A 27,795-nucleotide genomic window follows, 5' to 3' on the forward strand; every position below is an offset into this window, starting at 1 on the left:
ATAGTTTGGGGACAAAATTTCTCACACACACACAGTGTGTATATATATATATATATATATATATATATATATATATATATATACACACACACACACACACACACACACAGTATATATATATATATATATATATATATATATATATATATATATATATATATATATATATATATATATATATCACACACACACAGTATATATATATATATATATTCACACACACACACACACACACACACAGTGTACAGTCAGGTCCATAAATATTGGGACATTGACACAATTCTAATCTTTTTGGCTCTATACACCACCACAATGGATTTGAAATGAAACTAACAAGATGTGCTTTAACTGCAGACTTTCAGCTTTAGTTTCAGGGTATTTACATCCAAATAAGGTGAACGGTGTAGGAATTACAACAGTTTGTATATGTGCCTCCCACTTTTTAAGGGACCAAAAGTAATGGGACAATTGGCTGCTCAGCTGTTCCATGGCCAGGTGTGTGTTATTCCTTCATTATCCCATTTACAAGGAGCAGATAAAAGGTCCAGAGTTCATTTCAAGTGTGCTATTTGCATTTGGAATCTGTTGCTGTCAACTCTCAATATGAGATCCAAAGAGCTGTCACTATCAGTGAAGCAAGCCATCATTAGGCTGAAAAATCAAAACAAACCCATCAGAGAGATAGAAAAAGATTAGGTGTGGCCAGATCAACTGTTTGGAACATTCTTAAAAAGAAAGAACGCACCGGTGAGCTCAGCAACACCAAAACATCCGGAAGACCACGGAAAACAACTGTGGTGGATGACCGAAGAATTCTATCCCTGGTGAAGAAAACACCCTTCACAACAGTTGGCCAGATCAAGAACACTCTCCAGGAGGTAGGTGTATGTGTGTCAAAGTCAACAATCAAGAGAAGACTTCACCAGAGTGAATACAGAGGGTTCACCACAAGATGTAAACCATTGGTGAGCCTCAAAAACAGGAAGGCCAGATTAGAGTTTGCCAAACAACATCTAAAAAAGCCTTCACAGTTCTGGAAAATCATCCTATGGACAGATGAGACAAAGATCAACTTGTACCAGAGTGATGGGAAGAGAAGAGTATGGAGAAGGAAAGGAACTGCTCATGATCCAAAGCATACCACCTCATCAGTGAAGCATGGTGGTGGTAGTGTCATGGCGTGGGCATGTATGGCTGCCAATGGAACTGGTTCTCTTGTATTTATTGATGATGTGACTGCTGACAAAAGCAGCAGGATGAATTCTGAAGTGTTTCGGGCAATGTTATCTGCTCCTTTTCAGCCAAATGCTTCAGAACTCATTGGACGGCGCTTCACAGTACAGATGGACAATGACCCGAAGCATACTGCGAAAGCAACCAAAGAGTTTTTTAAGGGAAAGAAGTGGAATGTTATGCAATGGCCAAGTCAATCACCTGACCTGAATCCGATTGAGCATGCATTTCACTTGCTGAAGAAAAAACTGAAGGGAAAATGCCCCAAGAACAAGCAGGAACTGAAGACAGTTGCAGTAGAGGCCTGGCAGAGCATCACCAGGGATGAAACCCAGCGTCTGGTGATGTCTATGCGTTCCAGACTTCAGGCTGTAATTGACTGCAATTGATTGTTAATCTGTCCCATTACTTTTGGTCCTTTAAAAAGTGGGAGGCACATATACAAACTGTTGTAATTCCTACACCGTTCACCTGATTTGGATGTAAATACCCTCAAATTAAAGCTGAAAGTCTGCAGTTAAAGCACATCTTGTTAGTTTCATTTAAAATCCATTGTGATGGTGTATAGAGCCAAAAAGATTAGAATTGTGTCTGTCCCATTATTTATGGACCTGACTGTGTGTGTGTGTGTGTGTGTATATATATATATTCACACACACACACACACACACACAGTATATATATATATATATATATATTATCATTTGGGTTAGGGTTTGTCCATAGTAATTATAATTAAAGAAGTAATTATATGATAACAATAGTAGTCTAATATTTGTCCCCAAGTAAGTGTGTTTGGTTTGGCTTCAGTTGCACAGCCTTGTGTGAAATTTATTTTTGTACATGTTCCCAAGTGAGATGGCCATAGCAGGAGTTCTCAGGCTCTTTTCTGGTCTTTCACACACACATGCACCCAACCCCACCATTACCACCACCAGCCAATTTTCTTCAGCTCAGACCTTCTCCCTCCCAAACAGATCTGTTCAGCAAAGCTGTCATTTCACATACAAATACAGCAGTGAGAAGCTAGAAGAGAGGGATTGCTAGCCGAAATGGAGAAAGAGAGAACTTTTAAGCCATAGATTCTGCTAGACCCAACGTTTTTTGTCTGATGAGCCCATATAAACTAAATTATTTACTCGAAGGTACTCCCTGAGATTTTAAGTAATGTCTACAGTATGTATGAGTATTGAGACAGCTGTGTTGCTGCTCCTAGGTTTTGATTTTCCAGATGGAAGTCAGACAGAACAGAATGAAGCAGTTTTAATGTCATATTGGTGACAATGCGTTAAAGGTTTAGTTCAAGTAAAATTAAAATTCTGTCATCATTTACTCACCCTCAAGTTGTTCCAAACCTGTAGGAAGTCCCTCCTTTTGTGGAACACAAAAATAAATATTATGCAGTATGTTAGTCTCAGTCACCATTTACTTCATTGCATCTTTTTCCATACAACACAAGTGAATAGTGACTGAGAATGACACGCTTTATGATGTCTCTTTTTATGTTCTTATTTATCTGAAAACAATGGCCTGTGTTGTAGCGGCATAGTTGTGCCTGCTATTCACTTTGATAGCGTTGTAAACCTACACGTTGCATTCATTGACAGGAAGTTTATTCGGAAATATTGTCTGCCGACGAAACACGAGGGCAGTTGCGTTTCATACCGTACATGGAACGTTGATTTTTTTGCATGAGCAGTAAAGGAATTTAAACGTCTTTATATGTTTCAGTGTGGATGAGAAACGGATGGAAAATGTTTGAAAACTGTGGCATGGACGAAGAGCATTTCGAAAACGAAAATGCCATTTTCAGATGAATCTGGATTAATGTGGACATACCCTAAATGTATTGACAAGTTTTGCAGTGTAAACATACTAAAACATTCTCTTACATGTCATGTTTAGTGATGTTACTCTCATTTCAAGCATTTTCTACCATTTAAGTACTCTCCAAACCAACTTGATCTTGTTACCTATCTTTTATTTATTAGGGTTAACAAAGCACAGGATTTTAAACCACCTGCAGGAAAATATTTGAATCACCAAACACAAAATGAGGTCAATTTTGAATTCATACTTACTGTATTTATATCATGTTTTGCTTTCTTATCTGCATTTTACTATAGTAACTGTTGGTGTTTTTATTTCTTGCTGTCTTGTCATGATATCAGAGCTCTGGCCCACGGGCCCCATGGAGCCCTCAAGCAATGCTTTATGTCCATTGTTATAATGTCATCAACAAAAATCTATTCATCAATAGACTATCAAATGATTATGAATTGTGAGGTGTCCACCTTCAAGAGTATTTATGGTATTAGATTGCTGAATCGCAGTACAGAGAGGAAATAAACTGCAAAAGGATGTAATGAATGAAAAATAATTTTATAATGGTAAAAAGCTCTTTGTGCGGCTCTCTGGAGTACACTTACCACATAATTCCTTATGTCAGTTCTCTTGTATTTATTGATGTTGTGACTGCTGACAAAAGCAGCAGGATGAAGTATCATATTTCATTTAATCCTGCATTGGCATTTCTATCAAAAAATCACAAACCTCCTGCAGTTCCCCCGGTAGGGAAACTCAAGAAGGAACATTTAATGTGGAAGATATATCACTGTGTACATTTTTGAGAGCTCATTAGAGGACAAAAAGATAAGGAGAATGAGTGGGTAATGGTTTGCTGGTAGACTGTTTGTAGAAGGTGTTTTTGACACTGTGTGTTTATCAGTGGCTATTGGAGTGTACAGTACTCTATTGGGACCGGAGTTCAGATCTCAGTAATTAACGCGTTGAACTCCAGATGTTGGCTGTTGCTGAGGTAACACATTAGATGGAGCCCATCCTCCTCAGAATTGTTAAACAAACAAATGGCAGAAACAAAGTATTTTTCTGTTCATTTATTCTTTTTTCTATGGAGGGGTTGGTTGGTATGCTACATGGTCATTCTCTATATGTGTGATCTTTTCGGCCTCTGAGAAATATCATCTGATATTGCATTTAAAACATGGATGGAAATTACTCCAGAGAGGATTATAATAATTTATATAGATATATTTATACAGAATAATACAAATATTTATTACAAAATAATACAACTACAACAGTCATTTATTTATCTATTTTTTTCATAGATAAAAAAGTCTCCAAATACAAAATGCAAAACTCTCTCTCTTCCAAAACTCTCCACTTGTGCGCACATATATTTTGCCACTTTTAGTTACTATGTTACAACTAATGAGGGCCTCAGAGAGCTACTAAACAAACTCACTAAAATAACATTTAAAATGTACTTTGATTAGTGCTTAAAATTAAAGTTGTTGTTAGTTTATTCATTAAGTGTGTGTGTGGTGTAATTCTCTGAGCCTGGTATGCTACATTATGTAGAAATATTTTCCTTTAGTATAGATTGGTTATTTATTTGAGTGCTGAACTTGGAGATTATGTAATGATTTGTAATGAATGTCTAAGGTAGCTATCAACTTCATTTCTGCATTAAATAATTTAAAGTAACAAATCATTTAAAAGACATTTAAATGATGCAGTGCCTGAGGGCCAGTGTGAATTTAATGTCTAAGCATTGCTTTATCATCACAATTAACCTTGATATCCGGCAGCGAAAAAGAGTACGCAAACACACACATCAAGATTGTTTTAACTGTCCTCATGGGTCTAACTAAACATGTGTGGTCAATCGTTCTTGTGTGTGTGTGTGTGTGTGTGTGTGTGTGTGTGTGTATGTGTGTGTGTGTGTGTGTGTTAAGGTTCTGTGGAGCAGGTAGGAGTTGAGAATCTCCTCCATTCTTATGATCGGTCCATAAATGAGATCCCACGAGGCCCAGAGAGACACATCACCATGCGCTGTTGCTTAGCGACCGTTCCCATGGCACTGAGGGAGATATAAAGGAGCAAGTGGCTGCCCACTGACTGTGTGTGTGTGTGTGTGTGTGTGTGTGTGTGTGTGTGTGTGTGTGTGTGTGTGTGTGTGACATGACCTGGTTAGTCTGTGAGTGTGAAGGACTCTATGGTTCCTCTCCTGAGGGAGTTAAATAAGGTTCTTCAGTGCTAGAACTCATTAAATAAAAAGAAGGCAGGAGGGGAAAGAAAAATGAAGGAGAGCTTGATAAGTTGTAGGGTCACTTTCTCCAGCTTTTTAAATGACTGCTCTTCCATGTATTAATAAGAAATGCTCTCTCTTAATTACAGTCTGGTTGTTAGAGTCGACAGAACCTCTACGTCGGCATGATTACTGTTCACTATGGGAGGGTTTTTTCTTTTCTTTTTACCCTAAAAGCACTTCTAATGCCTCATAAGGAATGACCTTTAAAAAAATAAAGTATGCATTAGTCATTCCCACTTGACGCTTTCTAAAAGTTTAGGGAGCTTGTAAGCTCTCTGCATGGCTATTTGAACAGTTTGCTCCATAATACTGTGTCTACATGGTATGCGACTGGTGCAAGGTAACAAAATAAAAACTTCTCTGTAAACCAGGTGTGCTCAATTCTATTTCATGAGATCTTATTTTTTTATATTGCTATTATAGTAAGACCTACCATACACAATATAAGTATACATTGTAGGCAGTGTTGTCACAATGTCAAAATCTCAGTAGTTTGTATCAATGGCAGTGAAATTTGACATTCTTGATACCAAAACTAATAATAACTAATTTGGTAAAAAACGGAAATCAAGACACTATAACCCAACCCTAAACCTATCCCTAGCATAACTCTTGCCGGTGAGGTTGAGCTTTCCTCATAAATATTAATGAGTCTTTCTCTACAATCCTAAATTTTGGTAATCCGTGCAGAGGATCCGAAATTAGTAAATAAAAAGTGATCTTTAAGATTTGTGTAGTTTCTTTCTCTTCCCCATTATTCTTTTGACTTGTTAACGAGATTGACCAGTGGTTGTTTTTATCTTCCTTCCAAACATTAAATCTGCTCCTAGATTGTAGTAAGCTGTCTTTAACACATTGATACAAAATACATTTTCTGCAACTAAGATCACCTTTTCATTTGAATAATGCATACATTTTCATTTGTGTTTCTTAATAACACGGCAAGCCTACAGTTAGTGGGCAAACCTCAAAAAGTTTGTTAGGGTGGGTTGATTTAAAAATTGTATTTAGGGTTAATGTCATGTAATTTTTACTCAATTTTGATTTGACAATCTTTGATTTTTTTTCTTGTTCATAAACGTTAAAATGGTCTACAGTAGAACCACTTAAAATTTTCTAAAACCGCCACTGATAAAGGGAGCATTCTATTTTTGTTGCGCTCTTGTAGTGCACACAGATTCATTGATTATAACAATTTAATTATAGTTTTACCACAAAGCATCTTATTGTTCGCAGTCGGTGAGCGTGTTTACATGCAAACCAAAATGCTGTAACTACCAAAAATCAGCCTATCCCATCAGAATATTCCCTAATTTTGATGTCAAAACCAGTCATGCACTCAATATTTGCACTCATTGGATAAGTCAGAAAGAACACCAGTAAAGATGTTTACATGCTGATTGAAATCGAGGTAATGTGTAAGGGAAAAATTCATTGCACATGCTTTATTCTCATATTTAAACTTTACTCTAGTTTCACTGTAGTTTCTAGCTTCTTTTATCCATGTTGTTGCATTACTCTGTCTTACTGTGCAGACACACAGTAGCCATTTCCAATTTTAATTGATAGTCTCAGCTAGGGCTGGGCGATAAACAATATCAATATTTATCACGATAAAAAAAAACTCCACGATATCGACAATAAGCTTTTGAGTAATTTTTTATATTTAACCTGTGTTCTACATCTAGACATGCGTGTTGCTAAAAACACTAGCAGTTTGGCTTTCTTGTTGTATGTTTCCGCTGGCGCGTAGTGAGCGAATGTGCAGCAGCGTGGGGCAAGCGGTTCCCTAGCGTTGGGAGCTGCTTTGTGCGGATTACTTCCACGTCAGTGGAAACGCAGCATCAGACTGTATGAAGTTGCTATTGTCATTGTCACCGCGCTCAGATTGATTCCATCTTGACTGCAAGATATCATGAAGACGGTTACGCCCTCTCCTCGTCTCTAGTGAGCAGCACAACAAAACAACAGTGCTAGTTACATCATATCTGATCTTTCTGTGCTGTATTCTTGAATATTGTTCTCTAGCACTGAAACACGCTTCACTGATGCCCTGTCCTGGTCCGCACCCGCATCCTCTTTTCTCCACATGTGAGTAAACATGTGGTGCATGTTTCCAGAGGCCTTTAGACCATAAAGTTTTTTCTTTCTAAATTTACTTTTATTAATCAGCATATTCCAAGCCTTTAATAATAAACAAATAGATTTCTGTTTTTTATATTTTGAAATTATTCAGATTTCATCATCTCTGACAAGGATGAAAGACAAAACAATTACTTGTAGCTTAGTCTTTCCCACTTAGTCTTTCCCACAATGAAAATAGAAAAATGGTCCATTCAGACTTTTACATTTTCAAAAGTTTCTCTCTGGAGATACCCCTGAACCACCATACAGTATCATTCCTCAGTCACAAGAGCTTCTATGCTCCCATACTTGGATATCTCTATGTAAAGAAATATGAAAATAATAATAATAAATATATATATATATATATATATATATATATATATATATATATATATATATATATATATATATATATATATATATATATATATATATGCTGTCATTATGATTCAAATTGAACAGATCATCTTATAACATTCATATCAAACTGCACTCAATTGATAAACTTATTTAAGATGGTATAAAACTCATGTGTAGTGAAATTATTGTTGGGATAATTTTTTTAATGATAGACTTCTTCCCTAGCCGAATATGGTGAAAAGAATCGTATCGGTTACCTAACGTAACCTCGGTTCTCTCTAGATGAGGGAACGAGTATTGCGTAAGCTAGCTTACGCTACGGGAAAGATTCATCTTTTCTGAGATATTGAAGCCAAAAAATTATCCTTAATTTTTGTATCCATTGTCAACGCAGTGCGGCAGCTGCAGACCTTGAGCGGGCTAGCTAGCGAGCTCATAGGTTGCTCTGCGGCAACTGCTGCAGCCTATAGACGAGCTTGGGCTGAACTCGCGATCCAATGAGAGGCGTCCCGCGCTCACTGCATCAAAGCCCGCCAAAAGGGCGTGACTAGAGTGCATATAAAGCGTAGTTCGTAGGCTGGAACCCTGGTTTTCATTGACTGAAGCGAAAAAGTCGCCGCGTGGCGCGAAGCACGGCGGCGCTACGCAATACTCGTTCCCTCATCTAGAGAGAACCGAGGTTACGTTAGGTAACCGATACGTTCTCTTACGAGAGGTTCTCTCGTATTGCGTAAGCTAGCTTACGCTACGGGAACCCATTGTCAACGCCGTCGCTGCCAAGCATCCACTGTATAAGCCCCAGGGAATTAAGGGGGGACCGGGGAGCCCTTATGAGTGGGGAAATAATATTTGGCCGGCAAGAATGCGGGTCATTGATTGTGTAATACATAAGCACATAGTAGGGCGGGAGCGACAGAGCGGCGGTGCCGGTCTGTGTGGAATGTGTCCCATCAGTGCAGCTCACCAGGGGAGCTGTAGCGTATTAAACCGCTAGTAGTTTTGCCTGCAGAGCGGGCACTTCCATATTGTAAAATCTGACAAAGGTGGAGGGAAGTCCATCCGCTGCCACACATATGTCGTGAATGGAAATTCCGCTGGACCATGCCCACGAGGATGCCATGCCTCTAGTGGAGTGAGCCCTAATGCCCAACGGGCATGGCAGGTCTTTTGACGCGTATGCAGCAGCAATAGCGTCCACTATCCATCTAGATAGTGTCTGTTTCGAGGCGGCGAGACCTTTGGTGCGCCCTCGAGCGAAACGAAAAGCTGCTCGGGCGTCTGAAAGCAGCGGAGCGTGCAGTATACAATCTCAGTGCTCTGACCGGGCAAAGGAGATTGGCGTCGCGTTCGCTATCCGGTGCTGGCAGCGCCGATAGGGAAATGACCTGTGCTCTGAAAGGAGTACCGATCACCTTGGGAACATAGCCGTGTCTAGGCTTTAAAATGACCTTGGAGTCACTTGGTCCAAACTCAAGACACGCAGGCTGACAGACAGCGTGAAGGTCTCCCACACGTTTGACTGATGACAGGGCAGTCAGAAAAGCGGTTTTGAGTGAAAGGTATTTCAAATCCACGGATTGAAGTGGTTCGAAAGGGGGCTTTCATAGTTTCGAGAACTATAGAAAGATCCCAGATAGGAACCGATGGGAGCGCGGGGGTTCATCCTTCTAGCTCCCCTGAGGAAGCGGATGACCAGCTCGTTTTTACCCCATGACTGGCCGTGCAGGGGTTCAGCGAACGCCGCAGCGGCCGCCACATACACTTTGAGCGTGGATGGGGATCTGCCCTCATCCAGCAGCTCTTGTAGAAATCACGAGCAGCGACGACACCCCACATGTCCGTGGGTCCAGGTCTCTGTCGGTGCACCATTTTGAGAACACAGACCATTTTGGCGCATAGAGTCTTCTGGTGGAAGGGGCTCTAGCGTGTATGATGGTGTTTATTACTCCTTCTGGCAGAGCGACGGGTAGTCGTTGATCACCGCGCATGCAGCCCAGCGCTCTGGGTGGGGATGCCAGATTGTGCCGCGAGCTTGAGAGAGGAGATCTGCTCTCACTGGGATGGGCCACGGCTGTCAGTGACAGCTGCGTAAGCTCCGGGAACCATGTCTGATTCTCCCAGCGGGGCTATGAGGAGCACCGAGTGGCCGCTTCCCTGATCCTCTGCATTACCTGTGGCAATAGCGAGGCGGGAGGGAAGGCGTAAGCGGGCGTCTGGGCCAGTCCTGGGCCAGCGGCGTCCTCGCTTCGAGAAAAATACTGGGCAGTGAGAGTTCTCTTTGGGCGCAAAGAGGTCTATCTCTGCTCTGCCGAATAGGTGCCATAGCGTCTGGACTGTTTGAGCGTGCAGGGACCATTCCCTGGGGAATATTGTCTCTGGACAGTCTGTCGAGCCGTCGTTCAGGTGGCCTGGCACGTCGCGTCGCCCTCAGCGGCGCAGGTGGCACTGGGACCAACTCAGTATGCGTTTTGTCAGATGGAAGAGGTTCCTGGATCTGACACGCCCTGGCGGTTTAGGTAGGATACCACAGATCTGTTGTCGAGCGGACCAGGGCGTGGTGACCCTGAATGACCGGGAGAAAGCGCCGCGGCGTACTCGACCGCTATCATTTCCAGACAATTTATGTGAAGGAGCTTTTCCTGAACTGACCATAGGCGAAAACCGGAGAGCCCTCGCGGACCGCGCCCCAACCCGTGTTGGGCCAGCGTCTGTCGAGATGACTTTCGGCGAGATACAGCTCCCATTGTCACTCCCGCTGATACCATTCGGCCACTGTCCAGGGCTGCAGAGCTGATATGCAGGTCTGAGTCACCTTGATGGGCTGGCGGCCTGTGGCCCAAGCCCGGCGAGACGCGCGGTGTTTAGCCAATGCTGAAGCGAGCGCATGTGCAGTAAACCCAGCTGAAGTACTGCTGCGGCTGAGGCCATGTAACCTAGCACTCTCTGGAATTTCTTCAGAAGCGTGAGGCTGTTCATCTGAAAAGATCGCGACTGAGTAAGCTGAACACGGCGTCTTGGCTGTGTAGATAAGCTGAGCCGTCATTGCCCGCGAGTCTAGTTCTATTCCCAGGAAGGAAATGGTCTGACTGGGCTGTAGTGAGCTCTTGGTCCAATTGACTGCAAGACCCAAACTGTTCAGATGGCTGAGGAGAACTGCTCTGTGAGACAGAAGCTCCATATGTGACTGAGCCATAATCAGCCAGTCGTCCAAATAGTTCAGAATTCGCAAACCCTGACTCCGCTGGGAGTGCGGCGCCGCATCCATGCGCCTGTGAAAGTGCGAGGTGCTAAGGACAGGCGAGCGGAAGGACGGTGTATTGATAAACCTGGCCGTCGGCGAATCTCAAGAATGGCCTGTGACGGGATTTATCTGAATCTGAAAGTATGCATCTTTCAGATCGAGAGAAATAAACCAGTCCCCTGGCGCACATCGCGAGGAGTTTCCTGATTGTAAGCATTTTGAGCGGTCTTTTGCAAGCACCTTGTTCAAAACCCTGAGATCTAATATGGGTCTGAGGCCGCCGTCTTTCTTGGGAACAAGAAAATAACGGCTGTAAAGCCCGACTTCAGCTCAGAGAGGGTGGCACTTTTCTATGGCCCTTTTGCACAGAAGGCTTGCTATTTCTGAGCGAAGCATGCACGCTGCTTCCGTGTTCACAGTGGTTTCGAGCGGCTCTGAAGCGAGGCGGCGATCGAACTGTAGCAAATAGCCCTGTTGTATTGTGCTTAACACCCACTTGGATATCCCTGGAATAGCTTCCCACGCTTTGAAGCGTAGCGCTAGAGGGTGAATGGCCAATTCGCTCTGATTGCCGCACACAGAGCTGAACAAAATGTGTGGCGCGTTTAGTGTGTTCATGCATGATTGCTCGCAGACAGCATGAACAGGCTGTTTTGTGAGTGACTTCCGATTGGAATGAATGGGGAAAGAGTCACATCTGTTACGTGATCGCTAAGCATAGTCATGGGCACGGGACTTACACACAGAGGAATGGTTGCTGGCCGTGTAACAGAGCGGGCAGAGAATGGTAGCGCTGCGCGCATTTGTGAGCGCATTTATTGACTCTAAGCGCTCGGCGGTTCAGTAACCGCTTTATGTGAGCGTGCTCTGGTGGGGACACGAGACATGCAGTGCTTGTGTGCAGAAGTGAACACTGGATTGTGGGCACATTTTCTACACATAGGGCTGGTCGGTGTGACAGAGCGGGCAGAGAATGAGCGTAGCGCGCGCATTTGTGAAGCGCCTTCATTGACTCTGGCCTTCGGCGGTTCAGTAACAGCTTTATGAGGCGTGCTCTGATAGGGAGCACGGGATGTGTTATGCTTGTGTGTAGGGGCGAACACTGGGTTGTGGGCACTTTTTCTACACATAAGACATGTTTGCTCTTTACAAGATTTATTTGGGTCGCCGTGAAAGCGGCGTTTGAGTCTGAGCAAGCGGGCAGTGTCACCGGCTTGTTGGCTGCTAAATTCACCACTGTAGTAGCCTGAGAGAAGGGGACTGACAGGGGTAAAGCTTTGACAGTGGTCCGGCCTGGCGGGACTGAGCCGTCGTTTGTTCAACACAGTTAGGAAGACTCGACTGCTCGGGTTTCAGCGTTACCTTAGATCGAGGCCAGCGGGAGGCGGTCTCGCGGCGGCTGTCTGGCGCTGTCGAGGCGGCCGCCCTGTCGACGCTGAAAGTCTGAGATTGTTGAACTGGAGCTGTGAAGAGGCTGCGTGCAGGAGGCTGATCACGTGGCGGCCTGCAGAGGAAGCTAAGCGGCGCGGCAGGAAGAGGTTCATGGCTTGGGTGGCTTTCTGGACTTCTGAGAAGCGGTCAACAATGCCACTCACCGCGGAGCCGAAGAGACCGGTTGGAGAGGCGGTGCGTTGAGGACGTGGAGCGCTCTGCTTCTCCCATGTCGGCTAGTGTTAGCCATAAGTGTCTCTCGGTCACAGTCAGCGAGGCCATGCACTTCCCTAGAGCTTGGGCTGCAGCTTTGGTAGCCTGAAGGGCGAGGTCTGTCGGCTCAGTAGATCAGTAACAGCCTCTGGGTGCCTGCCTTTCTCATCCCACTCCCGAAGAAGGTCTGCTTGTAGGATCTGTAAAGCGGCCATTGAGTGCAGAGCAGATCGCGGCTTGGCCGGCGGAATAAGCAGCGGCCAACATAGGCGGAAGTCGCTCTGCAGGCCTTAGAGCGGGAGCACAGGCTTGGAGCGCCATCTCGCGGAGGCGGACAAAGGTGTGCTGCTACCGAGTCCTCGACCGGGGGATGGAGGAGTAGCCTCTCTCAGTGGCGCCGTCCACCGGCGAGAGAGGTGGAGGCGTGTGAAGCGGGTCCTGGCTGAAAACGGGCGTTCCACGACTTTGCAAGCTCCGTATGTAATTCCGGCAGGAAGGGGCGGCCGGGCGCGGGTGTAAGCGGCGATGGCTTTGAAGAAAGCAGCCGTCGAGTCTGTTGGGTGCCTGCTCAGGGGCGGTGACCACTCGAGCCCGAGGCGGTCGGCGGCCTGTGTGAGGACGTGTTAACTCCCGCCGACTCGGCGCGGGTCCTGCTGGATTCCTGGGCTGAGGAGGAGGCTTGGGAGCCTGTCCACTCCTCGCTGTCGAAGCCATGATGGAACAGCAGCCCTTATCCTCCGCCGTCATCCGAGATGGCAGCAGTCGCGGCCGCTCGGCGGCAACTGCTGGCGTCCGAGGCGGGGAGGGTGAGCGATGCTTTCGAGGAGAGGCTCCGGCGAGGCAGTCGCTTCAACCACAGTTCCGGCAGCCTTTGTGGCGGCGCTTCTTCCTGCGCGGCTGAGGGTAAAGCGGTGGCGGTTTCTGCTTTGACGCTCGAGTCGAGCCGCGGGGTCGACATCGGTAGCTCCTCGCAGAAATCGCATCCGCCCTCAGTGAGGGCGAGCTCTCGTGCCCCAGTCCCAGGCAGAGGCGCCAGATGATGTGGCGGTCTCCTGTGCTGAGAAGGCGCGACATGAGGCGCAAGTGGGCGAGGCATCTTGAAAAAGACGCTCGTACTCTTTTGTGAATAGTTCTTGAGAACTAGCTTGCTTAATAAAAGGATACGTCGTCGGATGGCGTAGCTTCGCAGGATGGCTGAAGGTGGCTGAGACGGCCGGCTTCTTCTAGCGCTGTCCACGCTTGCTAGATGCCCCTCAAACGGCGACGCGGCTTCCAGGTCAGCGATGCGGAGAGCTTCAGCTGAAGAGATGAAAATCAGGGTTCCAGCCTACTGAACTACGCTTATATGCACTCTAGTCACGCCCTTTTGGCGGGCTTTGATGCAGTGGCGCGGGCGCCTCTCATTGGATTTGAGTTCGCCCAAGCTCGTCTATAGGCTGCAGCAGTTGCCGCAGAGCAACCTATGAGCTCGCTAGCTAGCCTGCTCAAGGTCTGCAGCTGCCGCACTGCGTTGACAATGGATACAAAAATTAAGGATAATTTTTTGGCTTCAATATCTCAGAAAAGATGAATCTTTCCCGTAGCGTAAGCTAGCTTACGCAATACGAGAGAACCTCTCGTAAGAGAACCAAAGACTTCATTGTTTTATTTCTCTATAGTGCAAAAATCAACAGGTCGATCAGTTTTTGTTTCAACCATTTATGACCTTACCCTGATAAAGGAAAGCCAATTAAGGTGTTTGCAAAACCTTATATGCTGACGACTTCTTAAGCATAATCTGTGCAAGGATATGCATGAAAATGTGCTCAGTGTAGTCTTACGATTCTCTTATTAGCTGTTTGATCGCTACCCATGTATATTTTGCATCATGACTGCTTTTTATTCACATCCACTTTCTCACTTACATCCATTGAATTTCTATTACTCATGTTTCGCAGTTGCACTGGAAACTGGGAAATCTTCTATTATGTGATTAACCTTATCAGGTTTCCCTGGTCAGACAGGGTAAAATTCTCAGCCAGCTTTTTTATATAAACCAAATGGAAAGAAGTGGAAGGTGATATATTGTGCTGTAGTCACTTTGAGAATTGTTTTTTTCCTCATGTTCTTTGACGGTATATTTTACTGTGATAAGAGTGGAGACATTGGGGGCTTGAATTCTCACCCTCTCTTGGCAAGCTCTCAGTCAATTGTTTTCTACTGATGCAGATCTCAGTTTGCTTGTGCTGTAGAGGAGTCACTAATTTGTGGAATTTTTCTGTTCACTTTGCTGGCACTGGACCTTCACAGAAAAGGCAGTGAGAGAGAGAAAAAGAGCAAAGAAAAAAGAACGTAGAGTTAGATTAAAGAGAAACGTATAGAAGTGCATATAGTGCAGAAGGGAGTTTTGATTAAGTGGCCACATGTTCACACTACAGGCATGCCAACCTTGAGACAAAGCTTGCAGATTTCACTTTACTCGCCGAACAAACACTGCCACTATTCCTCTGATAATAATTTTAAGACTTTTGTTTTTTCTCTTTCTAATCTGTAGTTGTATGTGAAGCTACGTTGTGAGGACTTGCCTATGTTTGAGCACACAGAGCAACTGTTAGCCGAGCTGGTTGGAGAAAGGTATGAAGCTGGGGATGATGATGACGATGATGAAGCTGGACCTTCTCTAGAGGACATTGAGGATGATTTTATTCAAAGCAGTGATGAAGAGGAGGATGCCATGGATCACTGACGGAACACTTTTCACTCTTGTTTGTTTTTTGGTCTTCTCTGGGCTCGCCCATATTAAAAAATGTCAAACTGAGCATGCAGATGGCTACATTTTCACACACTCATACAAAAATACTCCAGTATTTCTCTCTGACACAATTACTCTTTTCCTTCTCCCTTTTACTTTAGTTTGTCTGTACAAAGCTGGAATGTATTTTCCATTTGCCCATGTTTTTGCATACTGAGAGTCCAAACCAACAGGACTGTACATCTGTCACAATGCTCTAAACATTGATTAAATGTTGATGGTGTTTCATAATATTTTTACTGTTTTATTTGTAAAAATGTTAGCAGCATTTGATAACATTTTGACAGATAAAACAGTAAAAATATAAAATGCTGCTAACATTTTAACAATGTCAGAAATGAAAAATACAAATTGATATTGATTTAAATGAGAATTACGTGAGGGATTCATGTTTTCCAATCAAATAGTTAAATGCCCAGATACTGTACATGCTTATGTTCTTCTTCAAATAAAGATGATGTCAAAAATGTTTTTGTCTCTTTCTGATGTCATTATGGCTGTAGGTCTTCTATGGATGTAGTCAGTAATAATCCAGAATCCTATACACGCACAAGCTGGAAAATATTTTCTCTCTTAACATCAGTGTTTGTTAATGTCCTTCGGTTAATGATAAACTTAAGGATCATTCTGATTATAGATGTGCGACAGTTGTGTTTTCATATTGTTATGCAGTTCCCAGAAATGAGAATGATATTATAATGCCAGCATTCTGGTACATTATGTAAATGAGTCTTATTTGTTTGTTTGTTTTGACTTTTTTAAACCGCTTTGTCTGAGCTCTAGTCTTCATAGAGAGACATTATTATAAACTGCTAAATTTTTCCCATCCAATATTTCAGCGCTTTAAAAAAAAAAAAAAACTCTTCAGAGAGTTCAAAAAAGACATTTGGTTTCATTTTGTAATCCGATCACTTGAGACCTGCCAGTTACCAGTCATAATAAAGATTTTCAGGTTTTAATTAAGCTTTTGTACTTTTAGCTTGTCATAGATGAAGAGCTCGGATGAAATGTAATCATATTTTGACTAAATCATCTTTTTACTGTAGGTGATTCTGAAATGTGCCCATAAAAATACGAGTGTAGAAGCAGAGATTTCATCTTGCGGTTCCTCTCAAAGGCTACATTCTCATGTGTCTCTTTATTACATTTTTTTTCTGATATTCACATACTCTTTGCTGTGATTAAAATGTAGGTTAATGTCTAAAAAATTATACTATAACAAAGAAAACACTTCCCCCACTGTTGTTGATCTCAAAGGCTGCACATCCTTTCAAATGCTACAAAATTTGATGCAAATTCAGAAGGTAGACAAATTATGCAGATGCCAAAATGGACAGTTAGAAGAATATTTAATCCTATTTAATATTTAATAATAATTAAATTAAATATTGCTTGACTTTCAGCAACAGTAAACATGGTTAGTGCCGACCACAACGTGCTTTGCACTGTAAATTATTGGCCTAATACTGTATAGTAATTCATACATTTTTATGTTTGATTTTAAGGACATTTTGTTTACTTTTGTACAATAAACATTATTGGTACTCTGTTGGGTCACCATTTGATGTCCAATGTTAAATCTCTATCCAGAAGCAAAACCAGTTAAGAACTACAGGTTTATACTACACTCTCTGAGCACTTTATTAATTAATAATTAAGTTCCCAACATGGACTTGGTTGTAGCCCATTCGCCTCAAGGTTTGACATGTTATGTTTTCTGAGATGCTATTCTGCTCACTACAATTTTACAGAGGGGTTATCATTGTTACCGAACCCTTTTAATGCATTGCACTCCTGATATTTCAGTTTTTCTTTTTTAATAAATGTGCAAAAATGTCAACAATTCTGTGTTTTTCTGTCAATATGGGGTGCTGTGTGTACAGTAATGAGGAAAAAAAATGAACTTAAATTATTTTAGCAAATGGCTGCAATATAACAAAGAGTGAAAAATTTAACGGGGTCTGAATACTTTCCGTACCCTCTGTATGTCAAGGTTGAGATATAATGTGTGTCATATTTAAAGTATGTTGGTAATTCAGTGGTCATTCAATAATTAAAAAAAAAAAAACAAATGTTCATGCATTGTGTGGAATAAAGTCACCTTATAATGTGATTCACAGTAAAGGCGTGAAGGTGAGTGCTGTTATAGAATATTGGAAAATAACAACAAACACTAAGATCGATAATAAATTGGTTACCCAAGTAGTAGTTCTTCAGTAGCTCATGGCTGAAGTCACAATGTTGATTCTGCACTTCATGCATCAGGTAATTTTCCCCATGATACATCTAGTCCAAACAATCTTGTACTGGGTGCAATTTCAATTATAAAGGCCAGTCACCCATTTACCCTTGGGATTTGACAATATGTAGCATAAATGTCACAAAACACATTGCTTTTTGATCGTGGGAGTCTGCGTAAAGTAGAATAATTGAAATGGGTCACACTTGAACCAAACAATACACAAAGTCTCAGTACCTCTGTTGTCATCACTAAATAAATAGTTTCTCACTTTCCAGCATATTTCCTGTCTTTATTCCTTTTTGACAGAAAAGTGCAGGTTGTAGTATTAGTATGTGTGTTAGCGGTTCATTTAAACTGTCCTTATTCTACATAATTATTATGTAAGGAAATGTATAATGTAATTAGTCACATTCAACAACCATTATAAGAAATATAAATGTCAAATAATACGATTAATTGTCTGAATAAAATTCTCAACCATTTAAATTGTAATTCAACATCGCATTGTATCCGCTCACAATTTCTATTGTAAGGAATTGGCTTTAATAAGGGAATTATGAATAATTCACTTATTGGAGTAATATTATTCTCATGGCTTATTGAAAATAATATCACACATATTTAGGTACAGCTTTGAAGTTAAATCTTTTCAAAACAGGGATGAGATTGACAACATGTTAAATTGTCTTATTACATAGTGCTCTAGAGTAAATTGTCAAGGGCAAGATTATTAAAATCATTAACTCTAAACTTAGTCTGGTTTAATCTGTTTTGCGAGACCAGTCCTAAATCAAATAACTTTTACTGTCACACAACCACATGCAACAGTGGGTAAGTCTTTGGTGCCGTTCCGAGCAGCATAGCAGTCATGACAGTGATGAGACGTATACCAATTTACAATAAACAACATATTTACACAACACAATTTACATATCTAATATACACATAATTACACAACACAATAATAATATACCATTTACAGTAAACAATACACAATATAGAATACACATTCAATAAAACTTTTATATAAAATATACAGTAGGTTGTATTGTACTGTATTGACATTCAGGTCAATTGCCAGTGTGTTGTTAAGTTTTTTTCTGTGCTCCTCTACGCTGACGCTAGATTTTGAATGTCCTTGTAGTTAAAGTACCGGAAATCCACTTTACAGTCGATAAAGACTTTTTGAGAGTTAACCTTTGTCAGTTGTTTTGAGTACTTCGTGAAATTAGGTGTGTTGAGCATGATTTTCTTCATTTCGCTGACTCATTCTGTGTCCGCAAAATGGCGTCTAAGAAATCTTCAAAAACCGTTGCAGCTATTAAGAAGGACGCCAACCTAGGTGACTCTATCTCACAGGGAAATGTGAACGTGATACTTGCCGCAATCGGTGCCCAAGGAGAGGATTTGAAAAAGCTGATAGAGGACAAGATGACAGCCATAAGTGCTCGCTTGGATGTGCTGGACACCACGCTGGTTAATTTGCAGTCAGAACAGGCCGGCGATAAAAACAAAAAATGGTAGATATAGAAGGTGCCATGAACAGTACGGATTTACACCTCGGGAAGGTTGAAAAAGTGTGTGAAGATTTGCGTGTGGAAAATAAATCTCTCTGGGCTAAACTGAATGAGTTGTAAGGATGCTCTCGTAGGCTGAATCTCAAATTTGTGGGAATAAGCGAAGGAGAGGAGCGGGGGCGGCCTTTGGTGTTCATTTCGGACTTAATTACTGAGCTCTTCGGCCGAGACAACTTCCCCAAACCTGTGAAAATTGGCTGAGCTCATCGTAAACTATTACCCAAACCGTCTGATGGCCAGAGACCTTGCACCATTATCGCACGGATCCACAATGATCGGGATAAGGATTTAATTCTTCGTCTGAGCCGGGAAAAGTTTCCTCTGGAATACAAAGGAAAGCTGATTCACATCTTCCCTGACTATACATCAGAGGTGGCCGCTTGGTGACGTTCCTTCAGCTCAATCACGAAAGCTCTACGGGAGGCTGGGTTGAAATGGTACTTGCGTTTTCCAGCGAAACTCACACTGCATAAGGTTAACTAAGTTAACTTCAATTTGCACTCTTGTTGTCCTCGAGATGATGGGAATATTTGCTGCTTTGGTTCCTATGGCAGCTGTGGGGAGTTCGTGTGTTCTTTTTTGTGTTTTTTTGTTGCACCAGATAATGTATATTCTTGCTACGATTATTATCGATTCTGTGGTTGCTATGTTTTTGAAGATGTTGTATGAGTGGAAATATTACTAATAGTAATATCGATGACGGAGTGAATATTACATTTGTAATGTAATTGTCCCCTTCGGGAAGATATATTATTATATCCGGATTTATTAATAATTTCCCGATTACATGTGTTAACATGTATGGGCCAAATATAGATGATCCTGTTTTTTTAGGAAATTATTCAGATACTAACTCGACTAATTTGATAATTGCAGGAGTCTTAATTGCTATTTGGATCCTCATCTCAATCGTCATTCTTCACAAGTTCCTCCTATTCAGTTTGTAGGTGTTTTAAATAATTTGATAAAATCTATGAATCTTGTTGATATATGGAGATTACTTAACCCGACTGCTCGTGATTATTCTTTTTTTTCCCATGTCCATAAATCCTATACACGTATTGATTACTTTATTATTGACTCCAAACTCATTCAGGCGGAATTTCTGATCATAGCCATATTTCTATGGGTCTGAAAATTTCGCTACCAAGGGCGCAGTATTATTGGCGTTTCAATCCTCAATTATATATTTAAGCCAATTTTTGGAGACCAACGACAAGGGGGATGTTTTAGATTCTTATCTGTGGGAAACCTGTAAAGTAGTGTTAAGAGGTTATATTATTGCATATGAATCTTCGTTGAGGAAGGAGAAGCATAGGCGTCTGTCTGAGATAGAATCCATACTTCCGTCTTTAGAACAAACATTTTGTTCTTAATGCATCTTAATGCTATTCTTAAATTGAAATATGAATATAACTCTATTTTGAGTGATCCGATTTCTAATTTATTAGTTAAACTTAAACAAAAACAGTTTGAGTTCGGAGATAAGGAAGATAAGCTTCTTGCCAGGCAGCTAAGAGGGGCGCAGGCTAGCAGGGCCATTCATCAAATAAAATCTCAGAATGGTCCTTTATTAACTCATCCTAAAGTTCTCTCTTTGTGAAATTTTGGAGGCAATTAACTCCTTTTCTAATGGGAAAGCCACAGGCCCTGACGGGATTGGTGTGGAATTCTATAAGGCTAATGCAAATGCAATCGCTCTTTTGTTGCCTAGAATGGTAAATCATTCAACTGAGAAGAACATTTTTCCTGACTCTTTGTATGAGGTGCACATATGCCTTTTGAAGAAAAAAGACAGAGATGTTACAGAGCTCTCTAGTTACAGGCCAATAAGTCTCCTCAATTGCAGTGATTGCCAAGATTTTGGCCACCTGTTTGAATCAACATGTGGCCTTGTTAATTCCTCCAGCTCAAACTGACTTTGTCCCAGGAAGATTTTCATTTTTTAATTAATGTCACCTGCTAAATATTTTGTATTGTAACCAGAGTATGAGTTCTAAGGCAGCTGTTCTTTCTTTAGACACTGAAAAGTCCTTCGACCGAACTGAATGGAGTTATGTTTCTGTTCTGGATCGGTTTGGCTTTGGTGGCAATTTTAAACTATTCATAAAAATGCTTTATTCTTCACCTAAATCTGCAATTCTTACTAATTTGGATAGGTCTGTTTTCTTTCCTCTTCAGCATGGAACACGACAGGGCTGTTGTTTAAGCCCAATGTTATTTGATCTAGCTTTAGAACCACTGGCCATCCATCTTCGTAATCATTTGGAGATTAGGGGTATATCATGTGGTCACTCTGAGGTCCTTATATGCAGATGATCTGATTTTATTTTTGAGTGACCCTTCTTCTGCTTTGCCATTTTTAATGGAATCACTTGAGGTTTTTGGCTCGTTTTCTGGTTATTCTGTTAATTGGGAGAAGAGTGTGTTCATGCCCTTGGGTGAAGGGCTGGATGCTTATTTTCTGAGGTCATAACCTTTTAGAATCACCGAGGATCACTTTACTTATTTATAGTTAGTCTTTCCTAAAACATCTAAACATATTTTCAGTCTAAATTTCACAGAAGCCATAAATAAGATAAAAATATCTATTGATAAATGGAGGGTTCTTCCGTTATCTTTAATTGGTCGGGTTAAATGCTATTAAAATGGTCTCTCTGCCTCACTCATATCTTTTACAGAACCTGCCTATATATTTGCCACATTCTTTTTTTAACTTTTAGATTCTGTCATTTTGCCATTTATTTGGGGATATAAAGTACATAGAATTTCTGAAGTTAATTTGCAGAAGCCTAAAGAGTTGGGTGGTATAGCGCTACCTGTTTTACGTCATTATTACAGGGCTGCTAATGCCAAGGCTATGATGTTCTGGTGGATTAACGATCAAGCTACCGATAAATTGACAGACACGCATCCCAATTGGCTGTACTTGGAGGCTCGATCAGTTGTTGTTGGTTCCGTAGCTGCTATTCTTTTTCTGACCCTGTATCTTTATGGACGCTACAATGTAAAAATGTTGTGGTGCTCAATTCTATTAGAATTTTGAATTAATTGAAGACCACGTTGAAGATTACACATCCTTCAGTGCTCCTGCCCATTTGTGATAATCATAATGTTTTGCCTGGTCAGTCGGATAAGGTATTTTCACTGTGGAGAGACAAAGGACTGACCACGGTTAAGGACTTTTATATAGATGGAAGATTCGCCACTTTCGAACACTGGTATAAAACCTTGAATCTTTCACAATCACAATTTTTCCAATATCTACAGGTGCGCCACTACATAAAACATTATTTTACAGAGTTTCAGGATGTTGACAGAGTTGCCTCAGGATCATTATAAGTATGATCTTTTGGGTCAACCTCCTATGGGTAAACATTTGGTGACACGGTTTGTTTCTTTGTTTGTTTCTCATTCTTCGGGTCTTCAGGTCACCTCAGAGTAGCTTGGGAAAATGATACTGAAATTAATATCTCAAATGTGATTTGGGAAGAAGGACTGAAGCGAATTCATACCTGCTCTATTAATACAAGATTACAACTTATACAGTTTAAAGTGTTGTATAGGTTACACTATACCAAAACAAAACTCAATAAAATGTACCCTTCAGTTTCCCCATTATGCGATAGATGCAAGAGCTCTGAGTTTTGGAAGAATATTTTTCAGTGGTACATTGAATGTTTTTGGTGAAGATATTAGTCCAGATCTTGAATTTGCCTATATTAGCATTGACACATTCTCAGCAATTGTCTCTTTTATGTTTGGTATGGTGGTGGCTAAAAGGGTGATCTTGATGGAGTGGAAATCCGTTTTCATAAATGGCAGGCTGAAACGTTTTTCTAGGGTTGATGCTTCCAAAAAGATTTATAAAATCTGGGGCCCCTTCCTCCGGTTTCTTTTTAAGAGTTGAAATTTCCTTGGGTATTTATGTATTATTGATAACTTCACTCTTTTATTCCTTTACTCCATTTATAATGTTTTAAGTTTGATTAAGTAATGCTTTATTTAAAGTATATATTTTTTTACTGTATCTGGTGTGTGTTCGGGGGGAGTTTATATTTATTCCTTTTATTTATTTTTACTTTATGTATACATTTTGTGAGACTTAGATTTTTTGTATGTTTGTGTAAAAACTGTTATAAATAAAAAAAAAAATATATATATATATATATATATATATATATATATATATATATATATATATATATATATATATAAATAAAAAAGTCAGATGCTGCAATACCGACTGCCTGATGGTAGCAGTGAGAGCAGCCTGTGGCTGGAGACTCTGATGGTCTTCCGAGCTTTTTTCACACACTGCCTGGTATATATGTCCTGGAGGGAGGGAAGCTCACCTCCGATGATGTGACTGGCAGATCGCACCACCTTTTTCAGGGCTATGCAGTTGTGGGCGGTGCTATTTCCGTACCAAGCAGTGATGCAGACAGTCAGGATGCTCTCTACAGTGCTGGTGTAGAACCGTGTGAGGATGTGGTGGTTCATCCCAAACTTCCTCAGCCGTCTCAAGAAGAAGAGGCGCTGATGAGCCTTCTTCACAACGGCCTCAGTGTGGGTTGTGAGTTGTCAGTTCCTCAGTGATGTGGACACTGAGGAAATTGAAGCTGCTGACTCTCTCCACTGGTGCTCCATTGATGGGGATGGGGCTGTGTTCTCTGTCTTTTCTCCTCAAGTCCACCACAAGTTACTTGTTCTGGCTGACGTTGAGGGAGAGGTTGTGTTTCTGACACCAGTGTGTCAGAGTGTGCACCTCCTCTCTCTAAGCTGTTTCGTCATTGCCAGTGATCAGACCTACCACCATCGTATCATCAGCAATGGCATTGGAGCTGTGTGTTGCCACACAGTCATGTGTGTACAATGAATAGAGGAGTGGGCTGAGAACTCAGCCCTGCAGGCTCCAGTATTGAGGGTCAGTGATGAGGAGATTTTTCTTACCATTCTAACCACCTGCTTGACAGCAAGTCCAGGATCCAGCTGCACAGCGAGCAGTTTAAGCCCAGAGCCCGGAGTTTCACATTAAGCTTGGAGGGCACTATGGTGTTGAATGCTGAGCTGTAGTCTACAAACATATTCTCACATAATTGTAATCCTTTTCTCCAGGCGGGAGACAGCAGTGTGCACTGTAGATGCAATGGCAACATCAGTGGAGCGGTTGTTGCTGTAAGCAAACCACAATGGGTCCAGTGAGGCAGGCAGCACAGAGCAGATGTAATCTCTGATTAGCCTCTCAAAGCATTTTCTAATGATGGGGGTCAGAGCAACAGGACGGTCATTTAAGCAAGTGATTTTGAATTGCTTTGGTACAGGCACAATGGTGGACATTTTGAAGCATGTGGGAACTGCAGACAAGGAGAGGGAAAGGATGAAAATGTCAATAAAACTCCAGCTTTTTTTTTTTTTTTTTTAAACAATTCTGAATGTTATTCAGAAACATTGATAAATGTATGCTCTCTTTGAGGTAGGTATTTTACTCATCTAGGCAGAGATGAGCAGTAATATGTGATTTGGCCTGCTACATATGACCCTAATTGTACAGCTGCAGGTTAAAAGCAGGATTGAGCAGAAAAGCGGAAGCACATTAATAACAATTCCAATGAATAAAGAGGGCTCAGCTGGAATAGAAGATAATTTTTTGGAGCAATGTGAACATGCAGTTAATTTGTTACAAGCAGAACTGCTTTTAAAAAAGTACAAAAGTACTTCAGGTACTCTTTAATTCTTTAACTCAGTTAATGATATATAGTTAATTAATGTTAGAAGCAAATATGATAAGAAAATCATCTATGAAGCTTAAAGATTTTATTCTTAGTGGGTTTTAATCTTTTTATTATTATTATTAGTATCATTAGTTAAAGTATTCAAAGATGCGGTAAGATTTAATTGCAGAAGTGCTATCAAAAAATAGCAAAAGCTTCATCTTTACTCATAAGTCATGCGAATGGGAATTGAAGAGAGAAAGCAACAAAGAGTGCATGATGGCTAAGAAAATCTAATTAATCAGTCATATGAGTAACCTTTTATGGAGATTATTTTTTTGTTATAAACAGGAGATAATCACTCTTCATTTTTTACAATCAAATGATTATCTTGTATTGTTTATTCATTGACTCAAGTTTTTAATTTCCAGAAAAGCAGCTTTTTACAAGGTTTTTGTTTTTAGCCACACAATGTAATTAAGATTAGATACATTGATGATCAGCTTACATTATAATCTGCTCAATGTTTGAAAATTATCACTCTGTCGCTACACCTGATAACTGGATTTAATAACAAGAGTTTTGGAGCTCACTATGAGCCAAATGTTAAATTAAACAAAGGAAAACCTCTTCGAACTAAAGAAACAAAGAGCAGAATTGGAAACAGAATAAATATAGTAGAATTCCCAATTCCCCAACAAAAATTTACTTTTGGTATTATGAAACAGTAATAGAATCAGGTAGTACCATGGTACTTTGATACTGTATCATGGTACCGACATTCATGAACTAAAGTATTTACATTTACATGGTACTCCAAGGTGCTTCCAAGAACACCATGATACTACCATGGTACATGTCCAAAAAACACATGGTACTACCATATTACAGTACTTGTCCAAAACACTATGAAAGTACAATTTGGGCTGGGTTTCACCTGGCACCTCACATTACAATAAGTGTTGCAATACACATCATGATTCGATAAACTACTATACATCACGATATCACAATTTGATTACTTTACAAATCAATTCCAATTTAAATTCTAATTTGGGTATATTTCAGTTATACACTAATGTCCGATGAAGAGCAATTAGCTCAAAGCATCATGTTTTTGTCTATTGGTGAGCTCATTATATTGCTATGGATGTAACAGTGTGACAATGTTTTGTGTGTTTACATGATTACACAAGTAGTTGAAAATAAATATTGATAGTCAAGTCATTTTTATTTGTATAGCGCTTTTCACAACACACATCACATCGATTCAAAGCAGCTTTACAGAAAATCATTCATTAACAGAAAATGGAAACCGTAATATTGATAAAGTCTTAGTCATCATTGTGTAGTTTGATTAAATATGATTGTAAAATGTGTATAAAAATTTATAATTAAATTATAATAGTCCATCATTAGACCAAGGTGATGCAGGCAGAGATCAGTGAGTTGCAGCGCAGTTCAACCAGCAGGTCATTTTGGTGAGGTCTATCCATGGTTCAGGCAGTGGCATTTGAAGTAACCCATGGTTGGAGTTGGCATCAGTTCATCCCCTGAAGTCCATCGTAATATATTGTGATGTCTGACTGGCACTTGCTGCATTTAATCGTCATCACTCAGCGACACATAGCAGTGGAGTCCAACATCAAGCAGGAACGGAGCTGGATCTGGCTGGCTCTGGTAACCTCAGAATATGAGATAGGGAAACAAATAGAATAATATTATCATAGATGCCATTACATTTTTGCAGAGTTATAGAGATGTTTCTGGTTCCATGGATTTAAGTATCTGTACAGTTAATAATAAAAAAAAAAAGTTATGCGATTGTGGCAGAAAAGCTTCTTGTTCATCGGGAAAGGAGGAAGCTTGAAACGGATTTACAATCAAAAAGACTTTAATTCAACATAACACACTGAATTGAAATATAACAAAAGTGCACACAAAAACACTGCTGCATATCTTTCTCTCTCTCTCTCTCTCTCTCTCTCTCTCTCTCTCTCTCTCTCTCTCTCTGGCGTCCCCGGCAACTCCTTTTATCTCTCTCCCACTGATTGAGCAAATAAGTGCCGGGTGTGAATCCTCTTGGCCCAGCCACAGTCACCTCGTTACAGTGATATATATATTTAACTGTATTGACACAGTCCTAAGTACCATGGTACTTTTTTGGCATTTCAGAGCAAGTGATTACTCCCATCCCATATCAACCAGCCTACCTCCCAATGCTCCTCATCCCTTTGAAGAATTCCCATTTAACTGTGTGGAATAATAATCTCGGAGCAGAGAGATTCTGGCACAGATTACCCTCTGGCACATTGAAATCCTAAAAGCATGAAAAAGAAGCAATGCTTTGGAAAGGTTTTCTAGACAATTTGTCCTTGGATAAGTATAGATAGAGGGATTGAGAAAGTATAATCCAAGGACCATCACAAGCCCTCCTGCCATTTCCTTATCACAGCTCTGGCCGACACCCATAGTTTCAAACATAGGCTTTATTTTCTTATAGAAAGAGAGAGAAATTAGATTTTCCAACATCACTGGAGGCAGCACAAGTTCCAGACGAGCAGAACTTTCCAATTACCTGATTCATGGGCATATAAACAGCGGGTTAGCTCTTTTTAAACCGGCAAGTTCCTTAAAGATAAGGACTGATTCTAATCTTTGTTATTGCATTCTTAACCTGTACTTTTTGTGTTTTACAAGCAGTAATCCTCTGCTGAGAGATACAGATAACAGTGATAATGATGTATGA

General features: G+C 40.9%; 1 protein-coding gene across 1 annotated transcript in view; it reads left to right on the plus strand.

Annotated features, from left to right (window-relative positions):
- Window positions 1–15,999, plus strand: part of si:dkey-12j5.1 (uncharacterized) — a 128,970-nt gene extending 112,971 nt beyond the window's left edge. Inside the window, exon 11 of the mRNA XM_052144155.1 lies at window positions 15,256–15,999. Within this exon, the coding sequence (XP_052000115.1) occupies window positions 15,256–15,447 (192 nt within the window). The 3' untranslated portion in view covers window positions 15,448–15,999. The remainder of the gene's footprint in view (window positions 1–15,255) is intronic.
- Window positions 16,000–27,795: the final 11,796 nt, after the last annotated feature.

This window comes from Xyrauchen texanus, chromosome 15 (assembly GCF_025860055.1).
Source record: "Xyrauchen texanus isolate HMW12.3.18 chromosome 15, RBS_HiC_50CHRs, whole genome shotgun sequence".
In the NCBI taxonomy this organism is placed as follows: Eukaryota; Metazoa; Chordata; class Actinopteri; order Cypriniformes; family Catostomidae; genus Xyrauchen; species Xyrauchen texanus.